Genomic DNA, 18,961 nt, shown 5'->3' on the forward strand with positions numbered 1-18,961 from the left:
TAAAAGTGATATACGAAATGGAGTCGCTATGCGGCTCGCAGTACGGACTCTGGATTTGTTTGTAGAGCTTAACGACTTTTCGAAAACAACGACAATTTATAGAAACGTTATAGACAAATTTTAGCTTGGCAACCATACCAACACTCAAAGTGAGATGTTAACCCCTTATATTATTATAATGAATCTAGCTATCATTCCAGCTGGCAAAGCAAAGAATCAAAACAAAACAAAAAAACGCAACTAAAGAGAAAACGAAAAACCTTAATCTTAAAAAAATCTGTTTACGGTTAACTAACCTGGGACATCAAATCAAAATCGAAAATCACACCGCATTGTAAAAAAGTTTCCCTCCTTCTATTCCAAAAGTACAAGTCGATATACGTAGTGTTAATTTAATTGCTAGCAATTTGCAAGAGGTACGAAACAAGTTCTAATATATGCTAAATTCATTATACTAGGCAAGTTTTCGACCATATTGTATGAATCCAAGGAAAAATGCAATTCGAAACTTAAAAAATGGCAACTTGGACAAAAAATCAACCTGCTGGCTCAACAAAAAGAAGAAAATGGAATTTGGAAGGTAAGACGCCATAATTTCCTTCATTTACACAACATATAATAATGATGAAATACTTTTTTTCCATTATAGATCGCACCTCGTTGAATAATCTTAAATTTCACATAGCTTCAGAAGGGTGCTCTGAGGTTCAATATGATTTGGCTAAGCAGTTATTAGACAAAACCATAGGTAAGTTATATGCAGAGTGGAGAGAAGATCCGAGCAGCCAAATGTTGTATAATAATAGAGGAAGAAGTTAGTAAGTAGAGAAAAAACTGCTCAGGCTGGTTTAGGCTATTATTATTTTGATTGAAAGTTAGCCTCTAGGTTAAATACCATGTCATTGCGCATTGAACATAAGGAGATATTACTGTTAGGCAAATACAAGTTGTGTCATACACCGCCTCAGCTTCTTTCGGACAGAGATAGACGCCAATGTTTTGAACGCGTAAAACACGCACATTTCTATGCAGAAATGAACTCAATCGTCTCCAAATTTCCTCTCATGGCCACAAATTCTACAATCCCACGATAGCCAGTTGTACTTACCGGATTGACCAGATGGAATCCGTCATCGGCAAGGGCTGCCGCCTCAGTGTACATCACTCAACAACCACAAATTATAGAGATGTTCGCATTTCCGAAGTTTTGTTTTCTCTGCCCGAATATAATTTATGTAATATTCCGCGCTGGGCCTTGACAAGTAACCCACGGCATCAGGCCACGAATCATTTGAACACGAGATGTTTCACTCTTCCTATCTTCACTCACTAGCGCTCCGTTCCTCGCTGGCTCGTTTGCCATCTTGCATTCCGCCATGCCTTGATGACCCGTGACCCAGGAAATCATAGAGGTCTTCTCCATACTTCCAAGGAGCTCAATGCCTCCGAATGCCACATGACTTGTGTGGAGGTGGCGACCCTCATGTCTTGTGTGGAGGTGGCGATCCTCCTCCTGTAGGTGCGCAAGGCCTTTCCGGACAAATAGACCGATCGCCGTGGGAACATGATGGCCATTGGTTATTTAAATGATTTGCCTTATATCGAGCAACGTAGGACTCAGTTTTTAAGCAAGAGCCAGTGTCACCCGGCCTCACTGAGACTCTCAGCTCGATACCACTCGATTGTCCACGACTGCAATTGCAGATACTCCTTATGGAACATTCCACTATACGCAACCTGTGATCGCAGCAAAGCTTCTCGTGATAACAATGAACACTACACAGATCGGTTATCCTGGGCCGGGCCTTCGAACCTGTCTCAACTGTCGCCAAAATTTGTATCGCCGCCTGACAAACTAAAGCTGCCCTTGTATTGAAATCGTGTCTCGTGCCTTCAAGATTGTGAAGTTCTCCGTCTGAACGACTATATGCCCCTCTATTTCTAAGACCTCACTCCTGCATGTGTGACCCCATCCAATTTGAGGTCATCCATATACATAGAATGACTAGGGAAAGATGGGGTTTCCCCAGCCCAAAGCCGCACACAAAACGTAAAGGTGCAAAGACAAGATGGGGCTTTTGGGTTTCTCTGGGTCACTCCTCCTTACAACAGCACCGCCGTGGTAGCCTTTACCCACAACCTGCGGAGGGCACAACTGCTCAGATCCCGATTTCATCTAGACATAAGTAAACAGCCAATGTTTCACTACGAGGATTTTTAAGGGAAATGTTCGAGGAACTTGAAGCATGGCTTTGGGCAGGGAGTGGATCAGTTTCCCTATATTCGGGATGAATTCAGCCTAACCTCCTGTTTTCCATTCTGCACAAAGTCCAACAATAGATTTTATTGTCCATGACAGACCAGTTTTTAAAATATTTTAAAGACGCAATTTGTTCATCTAATCTTCAATTCATTCGTCTAAAAATATTTGTGCCAATTTTTTTTATTTTTCCATTCTTTTCTCTAGACGATAATGAGGAATCCTCCAGCCAACAAGCCGTTCACTGGCTTATATGTGCCGCACAACAGGGACACGAAGAAGCGGCAAATCTCCTCCAGAAATGCTACGATGAAGGCTGTGGCATCACAGCGGAAAACGAAAATGAAGTACGACTTTCTTTATCCATGACGCCTGGAGAGAGGGCAGCTCGCAAAGCTGCCCGCGAATTATTTTCATGTCTTTCGAATGGTGGCAAGCACATAACACCCAAACAATTGGAACGCAAGATGAGAGAGATATATAAAATGCAAAAAGCCCGCAGACAACCAGGAGACTCAACATCTACTTCGGAAGATGAGGATCATGCACCACAACAATCGCTCGAAGATGGCTCAGGTCCCATAGCTAATGGATCAATAAATTTAAGACATCACCCTACGGAGCGCAAAAGAAAAACCCGCAGAAGCCGTCTAAATGTACCCGAACCTGGCAGCAATGAACCGATTACTGAGGAGAATTTAGTATCTGCTGCAGTAAATTATACAGCTGGTCGTATGCCAGCCGTTAATGATGCCATGACCTTGACGATACCTCATCCTTCGTCGTTGGATCATGTACCTTGTTTTCATCGCCTGATATTCCATCCCATAGTATTCTTTACCCTACTCTACCATCGTTTGATAAACATTGTAGCAGAATTTCCACAAAGGGTGCCGCCAAGTGTAAGACTGGCAATTCTATTGATCATCTATTGGCTGGTTTCGACAGATAATCTCTCCACGGTGCTACCCATTGGCTTTTATTACTTGTGCTGGAGCACAATGATATGGTCCACTTGCAAAATGTTAAAGACCAAGCATGATTTCATCGATTTTCGCATTTGGTCTGGACTGTTTTTGTCCTATGGTGACCACAACATAGAAGCTGATATTTCAGAAAATCGTTTCCTGAGAAACAATATGCAGCCTTATCTTTATTTTTTCTGCGCCTTTATTGGAAACTTTTTGGTCTATCCCCTTATATCGGAAGAATGGCTGCCGCACTCTGAGCTCACCATTGTAGCGGGGGTATTTGTATTTTTCTCTATGCTGGCCTTTATGTACTCAACACAACGATTTCCCGATTGGATATTTCTCATTTCGTTCGGTGTTAATGTGCTAGCCAAATATCCATATGAAATGGATGATGTGGTGACCACAGGTTGGCGTTTCCTAGATCTAAAAGTGCCCACATTTTGCTCATTTGTTATTGGCAATGGCATAGAATTTTGCCTAAATTGTCGCACAGCTCTCTATTTGTTAATACCTTTGTTTTTGGTACACCTGGCGAAGAGATCTAATTGGCATGGAACTTATACTCACCTGATACCGCATTGTGTAACGCTTAGTTGGTTGCAATTGTGTATAACCAGTGCCCAGAGTGCAACCATGTTTGGAGTTGTAAGAGCGACTTTGGGTTTAGCTGGCGTTTTACTCTTTCTGCCGCTGTTTGGTCTGGTGTCTCTGTTGATTCCTGTCTTTGTGGTTGTCGAATGGCTGGGCTTTACAAATCCAAATATACGTTTGGGCAGCACGGTTGTTGCCTCGATGCTGGCAGTTTTGGGTTCCTGCGTTTTGGCCATAAATCGTACAACACAAAAATATGTAACAGCTTTGCAGGTGAGTTTAAACGCACTAGTTTTTATAACCACCATTATATGATAAGATATACTAACGTATCCATTTTACTTGTAACACATTGTACTATTGATGTTAGAGAGGCATTGTGAGCCGATTTTTTCTTGTCCGTCAATGGTATGACCCACTTCCAAAATGTTAAAGACCAAGCATGATTTTATCGCACACTAACTTCCTTCCCTTTTCAATATACTTTGAAAGAGCTGCAGCTGTAGTAAGGAATTTGGGAAGAAGATGTCATTATAATAGCGAAAAAATACCTCTATACGATCACTGATCTAATGCAAGTGAGGCGTAAGCATCTAGTGTTTTGGGCCCCGGCGCGGGATAACTATGAGCATCACGCAGACTTGAACTTGGAGCTTCAAGAAGCTTAGCTTAGCCATCCGGTGGAATGCTCCATACGGAGTAGCTGCAACGGCAGTCGGGGACAATCAGCGGTATCAAGTGGAGAGTTATTGTTTTGTTGTGTTCTATCTTTCGTCTGCTTCATTCTGTTAAGTGTCAAGATGCAGGAACTCTAGGACTAAGATGGGGTGCGTCTACAGGAATCTGGGTTTGAGTCGAGTGGGTCTCGCAGGGCAGTTAATCAGGTGACATGTATCGTGTGGTCCCTGGTCACAATCGGAGCATGCATCTTGCACGTCGGGATTAATCCTTGCTCTGTATGAGTTATGGCGGCTGTTTCTGCCGGAACGTAATTGAGCCAGAACTACTCTGATTTTCCGAGGGTGGTCAATTTCTTCAGGTGCAATGGGAGGCGGTCATTCTCTAAGGACTACATTCACCCGGTAGCTATTTACCGTGTCCGCATGAATGTTGTCTAAACCCGCTTGATATGGCGATTGATCAAGAGGTTCTCTCTTGTAGCACTGAACCACACGCTCTTGATCATGTAGACCTACCTTAAGGCTTTTGGATGGTCTCTGCAACAACAGCCCAAAACGGAATTGCTTAGACAGCATGTAGTTCTTCGCTCTGGTAAGGTCTTTGTCTCCTGATGGCGGTAGTCCACATGATAACTGAGGAGACAGCCCGTCTCAGTTCGGCTCTCTCAGTGAGAGACTGGGTGGCACCGGGTCTTACTGCAATACTGAGTGCCTATGATGCTCGATACGACAAGGCGTGATATTGACGCCTTTAAATAACTAATGGCCATCAAGTTTCTTTGGCGATCGGTCGTGTAGAGCGGAACGAGCTTGTTCGCCTATAAGAGCATGACGAAGATCGCCACGTCCACATGCAAATGTGGTTACAACGACTATTTTGGGCTAAGTCAATACGACAAGGGCATAACCTGGAAATTAGTTTTATTTAGCAGAAGCTGTTTGGTATAGAAATTTGTTTTAGAAGCAGAAGCTGAGAATTTCACTAACTTTTGGCAGATTAGTTTGAAATGGACAAAAGATTATTAAAAGAAATGGTTGTCTATCCAATAAATGCCCAAAGTGTGGGTATCTATTGGCTAGATGGCCATCATAAGTTATAATAAGCTTCATAGGGAAAGCTTAGTGTGACGGTATGCTATCATTAACAACTTACTACAAATAAAGTGGAAACGATTGCTAAGACTTAAGTACAAGTATTAGTATGCCATGGGCAGAACACGAGACTACGTCAACTGTGCTATAAATAGGCCAATTAATTAAGTGCAGCGCTGGAAAGTGTGGTATTAGACATTGTGAATCATATCATGTACATGATGAGACTACGCTATTTATTATCTAGGCAATGTGCTGGCGATTACCAGTACAACTTCTGGAAACCATATCCATTAAAAATAAATGGGTTGAGACACACTCCTCTTCAATAGAAATGCAATATTCACAAATTGCGTCCAAAAGGGATATACCCCTAGGAGTCAGCAATTCATTTAGTACAAACTTGAAGAACGGAAAACTTCGGAATCGGAAGGTGCAGAAAACCATTCTAAATGAATGGAAAATCTGGCTGCTGTAGTAAAATTACGTGGTTGCCCAAGATCATTCTATAAAGAAACTATAGGAAGACTTCTCTCATACCATCGCCCTGACCCTTCAGCCCATGTTTTATAAAACTGAGTGTAGAGAAAATCTTCCTCCTCGAAATCTGGGCCGTTGGGCATTAAACTTCCTGAGAGCCGTAGTATAAGCATACACCTCATTGGTGAAAATACCCTAGAAAGCTTCGAAATCTGGGCCGTTGGGCCTTAAACTTCCTGAACCCCGTAGTATAAGCCTCTGCCTCATTGGCGAAAATACCTTAGAAAGCAATGAACCTACCAAAATACTCGCATAGGGGTGACTCGCCTATTAATGAGCCATTCCTAAGCGGCTCATGACAACCTCATTTTGCATCACCCAGCATTATTTGCCCCAGGCACCATTAGTCCTTGCGCTTCTCATGACATGTGCCCAAAGTCATAAGCGCTACCTGACTATCAGCAGTGACATGTTAAGTAAGATTAGAGTGGCAGCCTATTTTATAAACAGACTCAGACTATTTTAAGTTTATTGTATACTACAGTTACGACAGGTCAGATCTCTGGTGGGCATCGAACCTAAGACCCTCGCTCTTGTTGTTGTAGCAGTGTGTTGTGCACTGAGGTGGCTACCAAAATACTCGCACAGGGATGACTCGCCGATTAATGATCCATTCCTAAGCGGCTCATGACAAACTCATTTTCCAAAACCAACCTTTTTTTGCCCCACGCACCGTTACTCCTTGCGCTTCTCATGACATGTGTCCAAAGCCATAAACGTTGCCTGACTATCAGCAGTGTCGTGTTAGGTAGATTAGAGTGACAGTCTATTTTCCAAACAAACTCAGACTATTTTAAATCCATTGTATACCACAGTTACGACTGGCCAGGCCTCTGGTGGGCATCGAAGCTAAGACTCTTGCTCTGGTTGTTGTTGTTGTTGTAGCAGTGTGTTTATACTGAGGCGACAGTCCTTGCCAATGAAGGATTCCATCGGAACAACCCGGTATGTACAACCAGCTACCATGGGACAGTGATCGATTCTCGTATCAAGGCTTTTGTTAGCTGATGAGTAGAGCTGGCAAAATATCGGTAGCACTATCGATATTTAATATTTTGACTGAATATCGATGGTTAAGTTTTTTGCAAAACTAGACAAATATAAGCAATCCGACACTGAATTAAGATACATTGCGCCTATAGAGGGCGCAATTTTCATCCGATTGGACTAACATTTTGTACAATGATTTTTCTTATGACTTCCAATCACTCTACCAACTCGGCTACCAGGGCTGCAGTGACCGATTTTCGTATGGAGACTTTTGTAGCCTACACACGATTCTCACATCATGGCTTTTGTAGCCTACACATCTTAAGTGCCTGATAAGCCCCTGCAAAGAAGGGAAACTCGCCGCACAATGATGTATAGAATCCTCTGCCGTTCTTTTTCCATTGCCAAGATAATTTTTGTTTAGCTCAACTCGTAAGAAATATGAAAGCATAGACGCTGAACGTCTTATAGGTTAGTGACTTCTGTCTTGAATTTGAAACCCTGCGCCTGAAAAAGTTCAAATGTTGAGAAGCCTATATGATGAAGAACTCATCCCTCTGGGACCTGTTTATATAGATCAAGGGTCAGTCAAAGAAGAGACTACCGCTAAACCAAAACTCCTTGTCGGTCATTTATCAATATTCACAAACGCACCAACCAGTCTAGGTGCGAACTTCAAATTCTTTATCTATGCGTATTTTTATGAGTATACCGCAAATCAGATAAGTACCACCGCTTGCAGTTCTCTGAAAAAAAAACATGGGTGATTAGGTTTTTTTCTATTATTAAAGGTTGGGTGTGTTTTATTGGTGTGATTTTGCAACAAATAGGCGATGATTATCTTAAAGACAAGGGGCGAGAGATGCGCGATGTCTGCGGTTTGAGACTTAGATAAGAGGTGGGCAGATATTTTGAATATGTATGCGTAATTAAAATTTGTTTACTCTACACGCAAAATAAAACAGCTTTGCGAGCAATGCCAAAATGGTTCGAAAAAAATTACTTTAGGAAACTTAATATAAAATTTGGGTTTTAACTTGTTGCTCAACTGTTTAAAAACTTTTTGACAATTATTGTTTACAACACTCATTTGACTACGATTAGGTGAACAAATGTGTCGTTTAAAGTCATTGTAACTTGAACGTAAACAGTGTTTGCTGGCAAATCAAGCATTTATATTAACAAAACTTGGCTTCTGAGAGAAACAAATTGATTTATCATTAATTCACCATTATATTGGGTTGCCCAAAAAGTAATTGCGGATTTTTTAAAAGCAAGTAAATGCATTTTTCATAAAACTTAGAATGAACTTTAATCAAATATACTTTTTTTACACTTTTTTTCTAAAGCAAGCTAAAAGTATCAGCTGATAACTGACAGAAGAAAGAATGCAATTACAGAGTCACAAGCTGTGAAAAATTTGTCAATGCCGACTATATGAAAAATCCGCAATTACACTTTGGGCAACCCAATATGTGCTTATGTTTAGACGAATGCCGAGCGATAACGGGACTTCCTTTTCTGTTTTCATTTCTTCTTGTGTAAAGAGAGCTTATACGCACCAAAAGAGCATAAGCTGCTGAGCAAAAAAGCACAGGGCACCTATTTTGCCCGTCGTCGACTTAGAATCTAAACTCAATCAAAGAGTCAAGAGTCAGCGTCAAGTTGTTTTAAAGAGTGATTTTTTTGAGGTTAGGATTTTCATGCATTAGTATTTGACAGATCACGTGGGATTTCAGACATGGTGTCAAAGAGAAAGATGCTCAGTATGCTTTGACATTTCATCATGAATAGACTTACTAACGAGCAACGCTTGCAAATCATTGAATTTTATTACCAAAATCAGTGTTCGGTTCGAAATGTGTTCATTCACCGTAACGTTGCGTCCAACAGCATCTTTGAAAAAATACGGTCCAATGATTCCACCAGCGTACAAACCACACCAAACAGTGCATTTTTCGGGATGCATGGGCAGTTCTTGAACGGCTTCTGGTTGCTCTTCACTCCAAATGCGGCAATTTTGCTTATTTACGTAGCCATTCAACCAGAAATGAGCCTCATCGCTGAACAAAATTTGTCAAAATTTGAACACATTTCGAACCGAACACTGATTTTGGTAATAAAATTCAATGATTTGCAAGCGTTGCTCGTTAGTAAGTCTATTCATGATGAAATGTCAAAGCATACTGAGCATCTTTCTCTTTGACACCATGTCTGAAATCCCACGTGATCTGTCAAATACTAATGCATGAAAATCCTAACCTCAAAAAAATCACCCTTTACATGCATTTTATATGGAAAAGCAAAAACCGGTTGCGGCTAGAGCCTGAGTCTAGCGTCATGACGCTGCAATAGAATTTATTCTATTGGATTGCCCAAAAAGTAATTGCGGATTTTTTAAAAGAAAGTAAATGCATTTTTAATAAAACTTAGAATGAATTTTAATCAAATATACTTTTTTTAAACTTTTTTTCTAAAGCAAGCTAAAAGTAACAGCTGATAACTGACAGAAGAGAGAATGCAATTAATATTTGACCTCAAAATTGTCGTTTAAATCCACGGACAGGCTGATCTTCATGAAATTCAGCAAACTAGAGCATAGCCAAGCTTTTATGAATGCACATACAAATGATTACCGAGCGTCTGTCGACCGTAACCGGAAAATAGAATTCAGTAAAAACAACATTTTACGTTCCGTTCTCGTATCAGCTGTTAAAATTTGAAGTTTGGACAAAACCAAAAATGTGTACTATTAAAAAAGCTAGACCTACTCACTCAATGATTGTAAATGGTTTAGGTTGAATGTGTAGTGCATCATGAAAGCGTGAGTTCACTACGAGGCCAGTCTGACCAATTGATATCCTAGTGTGAAAACGAAGTATGGATGAAAAAGTGGGATATATGTGAGAATATACAAAGAAATTGCAAGAAGGGAGTCCAGGTCCTTTTATGGGCTCAATACTCTATATCGGGGGATCGGTCTATATAGCAACTATATACAAATATGGTCCGATCTAGACGATATTCAACAAAAAGTTTTAGAGGGGTACCAAAACTCGCTGTGCCATATATACCCTATATCGGGATATTGGACGGTCGGTCTATAGGGCAGCTATATCCAAATATAGTCAGATCTGAACCACACTTCACAGAAATGGATAGGGGTCTACCAGAACTCACTGTGCCAAATTTCATCGAAGTCGTATGAAAAATTACCAATTTTTTGGCTCAAAACTTTAAGTCTGGAGATCGGTCTATATAGCGGCTATATTTAACTAAAATCCGATTTTATGAGATCAGAAGATCAGGTTTATATACAAATAATATGAAATCATTAAAAATTGTTTGCAAAATGTTTTTATACCCAAGATATCTGCAGAATTATAAATACCCAGCTTTTGGTTATAAATGGGTAAATACCCGGGTATTTACCCAATTCACCTGGTAAATACCTTTTGGGTATTTACCCATCGCCCATCTCTATACATTTACAGTAAGTTTACGAGAGCATAACCAGACCTTTATAAATTACATTTATCAAAGGAATTCTCCAATAAATAAAAGCGGTTGGTGGAATTTTTGATGAAATTTCTTTTGTTTTCTCTCTCTTTTTAGGTTTTAATTTGCATTATTGCTGCTTCCGTTCTAACATTCCCCTATATGACATCCAACTTTAAGGATACCACACGTTTCAATTCCATGATTCCCGATTTGAAACATCATCAATCGGTTATAACCACTCTACCAGCAGAGGAAGTCCATATGCCTCCTCCACCCCCTGAATATTTAAGTTGGCAACGATTCTATTCCCATTGTGGACCACAGGCATGGTGGAAGGATAACAATAAAATTAAATCACAACTGAAATGTGCTCATTTGGAAGGCCTTCCCGTCTCGTGGGAGGGTGATGTTACCCAGGTACAGATTGCCAGTGTCAAGAATAATCTAGCTTGGTATATACAAAAATATTTGCCCTCATGGATGGCTCGCATTATCACCTGTTGGTATGGCGAACGTTTGGCGGCTGTAAACAAATGTGAACCACATCAAGATAGAATGTGCAGTGATTTTGAAGATATTCTCAAAACCGCAAACTTGGATCGAAAATGTTCTCTACACAAATGGAATAGCTACGAATATGAGATACGCATCAACATGTACTCGGGTCTACTGGACAAACGTCAAGAGGTGGTGTTGCAGGCTCAACACAAATTCGGTAATTTCTCAAAACGTTTAGTCGAAGGCGATAGAGTTCATTTCTATGGCACTCTAACGAATAGTCGCATTGTCTCATTGGCCTCGGCACATATCTATGAGGAATACCTATTGGGTGGCTCACCCATGGCTCACATCAAATTGGCTGCCATTGAGTGCTTGCAGTGCCAAGATCGCGATAGCCAACCCGTCATCATAGATGCTCTCATTAAATCGCCTGTCGATGCTCGCATGCGTGATCTAATGCGCGGCATAAAGTATTTGTTAAATGTATTCTTAAGTCCATTAATAACATTCAAATGAATTAAGTTTAAACTTTTGCTTCTTTCTTGCGTTTTTGTTATATTGGTATTTTTTATGTGTATCTCACTCGCCGCTGTATTTGCCCCAGTGATAATCTCCATAAAACAATGGTCACAGGGGCATTTTAAGCGGTGTGTTCCATTATTTTTTTTTTCTCTCGTGGCAGTCACATTCGCTGCTGCCAATGTGAAAAATTCTCAAGTATGAACAACTAATTATTATTATAATTAACAAAATAATTTATTTAATGTTGGCGGGCTGTTTAATTTCCATATGCCGCTTGGAACGAGACCTATTAATAAGAATAATAAAAACAACAACAATTTTAACGTATCTGTTTGCCTTTTTTCTGTGTGTTTTTGCAAAGACAAAAAACTGTGTGTGTCCCTTTGCTTTTTTTCTCTTCTGTCTCATTTTTGTTTTCAAACTGGTCCAGCTTTTTTTATCTTTCACTGACGACAAAAAGTTAGAGTTTGATTTGCTTTTACAACCATTTGAAAACGAGCACAGTGTATTTGTTTATTTATTTTTTTTTACAATGTCATTATGAATTTCATCAACGACGGTAATCAGTCAAGTGGAGGGGGTGTGCGCGTGTATGTGAGCAGTTGGCTTTATATATTGAGGTGAGGGGACAAAATCCACAAATAAAAGTTTCATGTGATATAAAGGGTGATTTTTTTGAGGTTAGGATTTTCATGCATTAGTATTTGACAGATCACGTGGGATTTCAGACATGGTGTCAAAGAGAAAGATGCTCAGTATGCTTTGACATTTCATCATGAATAGACTTACTAACGAGCAACGCTTGCAAATCATTGAATTTTATTACCAAAATCAGTGTTCGGTTCGAAATGTGTTCAAATTTTGACAAATTTTGTTCAGCGATGAGGCTCATTTCTGGTTGAATGGCTACGTAAATAAGCAAAATTGCCGCATTTGGAGTGAAGAGCAACCAGAAGCCGTTCAAGAACTGCCCATGCATCCCGAAAAATGCACTGTTTGGTGTGGTTTGTACGCTGGTGGAATCATTGGACCGTATTTTTTCAAAGATGCTGTTGGACGCAACGTTACGGTGAATGAACACATTTTGAACCGAACACTGATTTTGGTAATAAAATTCAATGATTTGCAAGCGTTGCTCGTTAGTAAGTCTATTCATGATGAAATGTCAAAGCATACTGAGCATCTTTCTCTTTGACACCATGTCTGAAATCCCACGTGATCTGTCAAATACTAATGCATGAAAATCCTAACCTCAAAAAAATCACCCTTTATTTTTACAACCAAAACCACTGACCACCAAAGAAAACCTTTTTTTCAAGTGACACCTACGCATGTCTGGGGCCGAAAAAACGCATACGTAAACGAGTAAAATCGTTCGAAATCTCTCTATTGTGAATTATGTATTTCTTTATTCAAAGAGAATTTTTGAAATTTAAGAACTCAAATTTTTAAGTCATCATAATTTATAAACAAGTTAAAGTCCGATTCGGAGCATAAGGGAATTTAATGTTGAAGAACATAGTAGAAGTCATTGGGTAAAATTTCACTCCATTCGGATAAGAATTGCGCCTTGTAGGGGCTCAAGAAGCAAAATCGGGAGATCGATTCATCGGGAGATCGATTCGTATGAAGCTATAGATCGATTTAGACCATATTGGACACGTATGTTGAAGGTCATGGGAGAAGTCGGGGTACACAATTTCTGCCAAATAGGATGAGCATTTTGCTCTCTAGAGGCTCATGAAGTCAAAATCCCAAATTGGTATATATGGCAGCTATATCAGGTTATGTACCGATTTGGACTACATATATCGCAATTGTCGGCAGTCACAACAAAATACTTCAAGCTAAATTTCAGCCAAATCGGATAATAATTGCGCCCTCTGGTGGCTCAAGAAGTCAAGTTCCAAGATCGGCTTATATGGCAGCTATATCATGTTATTGACCGATTTGGACAATACTTAGCACATATATGGAAAATGATAAAAAAACAACTTCATTCAAAATTTCAGCATAATCGGATAAGAATTGCGCCCTCTAGTGGCTCAAGAAGTCAAGTTCCGTGATCGGTTAATATAGCAGCTATATCAGGTTATTGACCGATTTGAACCATACTTAGCACAGTTGTTGGAAGTCATAACAAAGAACTTCAAGCAAAATTTCAGCAAAATCGGATAAGAATTGAGCCCTCTATTGGCTCAAGAATTCAAGATCCAAGATCGGTATATATGGCAGCTATATCAGGCTATGGACCGATTTAAACTATACATAGCATAGTTGTTGAATGTGATACCACGTGCAAAATTTCAGTAAAATCGGATAAGAGTTGCGCCCTCTAGGGGCTCAAGAAGTAAAGTTCCAAGATCGGTTTATATTGCAGCTATATCTGGTTATGGGCCGATGGGACACATGTTGGACCTCAATTTTCCAGCCTGTGTGGTGCCCACAGCTATCCCGTGCCCGTTGTTAATGGGTTAGACTTCGTTTTCCCAAAAAAGGATACCCCACCTTTCCAGGGACCTTCTGTATACATGGATGGGTCTAAATTTGTTGGGGCACGATTCCTAGGAATCAGGGAGTCACACTGGCTTCTGGACGGGTATAGAGTCTTTCAGGCGTAGATGTTCTCTTTGGAGTTGACTTCGATACGGAAGCAGATACACGATCGCGATATACGTGGAAATTCGGGCGACGACGAAGACTTTGGCGTCGGGCCAGCACTCGAGGAACTGGTTAAACGGCGTCTTGAGGTGAAAGACTCTAGAAAGAACAAGTAAAACCTTGCTAAGTTCGGCCAGGCCGAATCTCATATTCCGTCCAACATGGATCGCATTATCAAGTTCTTTGCCCGGTATCTTCTTACTAGCATACCCCCGGTCTGTCTCGCTACCCCCCATGCTACACCAGTACCAATTTTGTTACCAAAATATTCGAATTGGGAAAAAATTATTTAGTCTACCATCATATATTTTTAAGTTTTACCTTCATGCCAAATTTTAGACGCCTAGCTCCATCTGCACGGAAAGGATCAAATGGTGCCAATATTGGTATCAAAATATACGAATTGTAAATAGATCATATTCACCCATCATATTTTTCCTAGTTGTACCTGCATGCCAAATTGTACCCCTATAGCTCCTTTGTGAAGAAAGTACCAAATGATACAAATTTTGGTACCAAAATGTATGAATTTTGAATTTTACCTACATACCAAATTTCAGACGTCTAGCACCTCTGCACAGAAAGTACCAAATGGTACCAAAATTGGTACCAAAATGTACGAATGGGAAATATATCATTTAGTCACCCATCATATTTTCTTACCAAATTTCAGATCTCTAGCTCCATCTGTAAAGAAAGTATCAAATATTACCTATTTTGGTACCAAAATGTACCAATTTGAACAGATCATTTAGTCACCCGTTCATTTTTTTCTTAGTTGTTGTTGTTGCAACCACATTTTCATGTGGAGGTGGCGATTCTCGTCAAGCTCCTGTAGGTGAGCAAGCTCGTTCCGGTCCAAAGGACCGATCGCCGCGAGAACATAGTGGCCATTGGTTATATAAAGGCGCCAATAACTCGTCTTGTCATATCAAGCATCGTAGGCGCTCAGTATCGGACCTCACCACACAGATCGGACCTCAATGTTCCAGCTGCGTGGAGCTCACAGCTATCCCGTGCTGTGTTTATGTATGTAGGTATATCTTTGTTGTACCTACATGCCAAATATCAGACTTCTAGTTCTATCTATATAAAGAATGTACCAAGTAGTACCAATTTTGTGACCAAAATATTCGAATTGTGAAAAATTATTTAGTCACCCATCATACATATATTTCTAATTTTTACCTACATGCCAAATTTCAGACATCTAGCTCCATCTGCACAGAAAGTTAAAAATGGTGCCAATATTGGTACCTAAATGTACGAATTGTAAAAATATCATAGTCACCCATCATATTTTTCTTAGTTGTACCTTCAAGCCAAATATCAGGCTTCCAGCTTCATCTGTAAAGAAAGTACGAAATGATACACATTTTGGTATCAAAATGTACGAATTTTGAATAGATCATTTAGTCACCCAACATATATTTCCTAGTTGTACCTGCGTGCCAAATTGCAGACCTTGAGCTCCATCAGTAAAGAAAGTAACAAATGGTACCAATTGCGGTACTAAATGTACGTTACTGTTACCAGCACTATTTTTCATTTTTTTCTATTCACCCTGATCATCTTGCACCAGATGTCTGTTAAGTCGACTTTCAAGATTCAACCTCTATCTATCCGCCCTGTACAAAGTTCACACATATCGTACCTTTTTTGGGGATAGGGTGACCCCTGTACTTCGATCTGATTTTGTATGGCAGATTTGTAATCTACTCCCAAATATCTTTCATTTAAGGCCCATATTGACATGAACGTCCAATGTGTCTGTTTGGGGGAGTTTTGGGGTTGGGGCGGCCCGATGGGTACTTAGACCCAAATTTTAATACTATATTCGGTCCACTTTTAATTTTGGGTGGTGTTTTTGGGTAATGGGGGAGGGTTCGCCCCCCCTTCCGATATCAAAAAATTATATAGCCTATGTTTCCTTCCAGACCAACCTACATAATCTTTGAAAATTTTAAGGTAATCGGTTCAGCCGTTTTTAAGTCTATACGGAACAAACACAAACTAAATTTTTATATATAAGATAGGCAAAAAAGGATAATGGATAAGAACTGCTATGGTTTCAGAGCTATATCAGGTTATTTATCGATTCGGCCATACTTGTTTTGGATGTTGAAGGTCATAGGATAAGAGCTGCGCCCTCTAGGCGCTCAAGAAGTATAATCGGGAGTTCGGTTTATATGGGAGCTATATCAGGTTTTGGACCGATTGAAACCATTCTTGGCATGTATTTGGAAGATCATAGGATACATTCATTTTGCAAAATTTCAGCTAAATCGAATAACAATTGCGCCCTATAGGGGGCGCAAGAAGTAAAATCGGGAGATCGGTTTATATGGGAGCTATATCAGATTATTTACCGATTCAACCCATAATTGGCACGTATATTGAAGGTTATGCATGAAGTCGTGGTGTAAACTCGGATAAGAACTGCTCAAGAGGTTCAAGAACTATAATCTGGGCAATCCCATGGCAGCCGGTTGTACGTACCGGATTGACCCGATGAAATCCTTCATCATCAAGGGCTGCCGCCTCAGTGTACAACACACTGTTACAACGACAACTATAATCGGGAGATCGGTTTATATGGGAGTTACGTACATCTTTTCATCGAAAAAGTCACAGTTCAAAATGTCAGCCAAATCGGATAAGAATTGCGTTCTCTAGAGGCTCGAGAAGTATAATTGGGAGATCGTTTATATAGGAGCTATATCTAATCATGCTTCTTTCAGCACTAAAATATGGTCAACTATTGATTGTGGCCTGGACGATAAACCGTTGACCATTGGCTGGCAGTTTTCACTCATAAACTCTTCAGGAAGTGGTGTTGGATATCAAATGTATAGCTCTTCGCCTACTTTAAACCCCGTTTACACTGCTCATTAAATCCGGATTTAAGGCTCTCGACAGCTGATTTTATAAAGGAAAAACAAATGATCTAGCCTTTAAATCCGGATTTAAAGAGAAGTGTAGATGGTGTTTTAGTTTTGTTTTATTTCTTTTATATATAAATTTGCAGGTATTTGCAATTCAGAAGTAATCGACCCACCTTAGTGCATCATTTTCTGCGGTATGCGAAATACACTCATAATTTATAGCACATGGAAGTATGTGTGTTGATTTGGCTTTAATTACTAGTATTTAACCCATTCTAGGTACTCGTTCCAAAGATAGATACCAAGTGTAATAGTGAGGTTTATTATTTTTAGTATTAAAGAAAAATGACGCTTCCATGAAAATCTCTATTCTTCGTAAGGCAACTCTATATCGATCGCTTACGCTGTCTTGTGGGAAAACAAATTGATTCATAATAGTTTTATACAGACACAAGACCTTTATCAGAAAACCGATTTTCTTTCAATCTCGAACAATTTTTGCATAGATTAGATATTTCTGTCGCCCAAAGTCATTACTCACTCACTCATATGCTAGCCGCTAGCCGCTATCCATGACAAAGCAAATACCTATGTATAATATGAGTTGCATTTCTTCTATTGCGAAATACATACGTCATAGGTGGTATCAATAATATGGAGTTAGCAGGTCCACAGGCATATAATACAAAGAAAAAATATTATTTAAAAGGTGTGTTAGGGGGTAAGGGCTTTACTTACTTTTTTACTCAGACTATGAGTCTGAATATCTTATTTCCAATTCTGATGGGACAAAAAATATATTTCACCGATGATAGTTTAGGCGTGTGGACCACCAACTAGCAGTATGAGCATTTTACTGTTTTCTTCTTTACTACCTTAAGGGGTTAATCGAATATGCATAATTAAGTCAAACTTTGTGTAAGCAAAAAAAAAAAATAATTTAGAATTTATTAAGTGGAGAATTTCGCAAGCTATAGCAAATACAAGATTCTTTCATGTGATTCTTGGAAAGGAAAAGTTGGTTTATAAATAAAAATTCCTATAATTCGTATACAATGTTCTCTCTATATAGTGGACTTTGGATGTGGAATGTCTTTAAGAAAACAAGGCATCTTCTTGGGTTTTGTGTGTGGCTCATCTTTATTTATTATAAGTAAACAGTAATTTTGATTTGTTAGCATTTGTTTCACCTTTTCTTTTTGTTTTCAATATTTGCTAAAATAACAACAAATCGAAAATATTAATAAAAATTGTAAAACTTAAACAATAAAAAATATATATAGGTATAGAGTTTGGTACAAAAAACAAACACTTGGGCGCAAAACTTGTTGTTATCAAAATAAAAAAAAGAATGGGTAGGGCGGCTTACTTTCCACTTAAATTAATGGTAAAAGCAATAGATTTCGTACAATTAGTGGTAATGTGTTTTTACTAGTGGTGTGAAGTTTTACAGGGAGGGAGCGGAGTAGTTGGTGCAAAACAATTATCCATGAACAAAATATAAGCAGTTAGTTAGTTGGTTAGGTAGGTAGGTAGTAAGTATGTATACAATAATATCTAACAATAAGTACACCTTCAGCTAATCATTTAAAAATGGTAAAAATATAATAGAAATAAAAAAAAATCAACCGGCAATGGTTAACGGCACAGTTCGTGACATCGAATCCCCTGCTCTGCGAGAGACAATTACCCCACAGACGTTGCAACACGGCTTCATGTTTGAGGGCTCCTAAAGTAGTAGTTCTTGTGACAAAAATGTGTATG

At 39.4% G+C, this 18,961-nt stretch overlaps 1 protein-coding gene across 2 annotated transcripts; it reads left to right on the plus strand.

Moving 5' to 3' along the window:
- The first annotated feature begins 216 nt into the window (after window positions 1-216).
- On the plus strand, window positions 217-11,978 carry LOC106082982 (wolframin). 2 transcript variants are annotated; one of them, XM_013245758.2, is made up of 5 exons: window positions 217-365; window positions 459-580; window positions 650-748; window positions 2,468-4,098; window positions 10,743-11,978. In XM_013245758.2, exons 2-5 carry the CDS (start codon window positions 517-519, stop codon window positions 11,643-11,645), a joined length of 2,697 nt encoding a protein of 898 aa, XP_013101212.1. In that variant the 5' UTR covers window positions 217-365; window positions 459-516; the 3' UTR covers window positions 11,646-11,978. The 2 variants fall into 2 exon arrangements, with proteins under 2 accessions (XP_013101212.1, XP_013101213.1); XM_013245759.2 differs by having other exon boundaries at window positions 217-334.
- The last annotated feature ends 6,983 nt before the right edge of the window (window positions 11,979-18,961 follow it).

This window comes from Stomoxys calcitrans, chromosome 2, assembly GCF_963082655.1.
Source record: "Stomoxys calcitrans chromosome 2, idStoCalc2.1, whole genome shotgun sequence".
NCBI lineage: Eukaryota > Metazoa > Arthropoda > Insecta > Diptera > Muscidae > Stomoxys > Stomoxys calcitrans.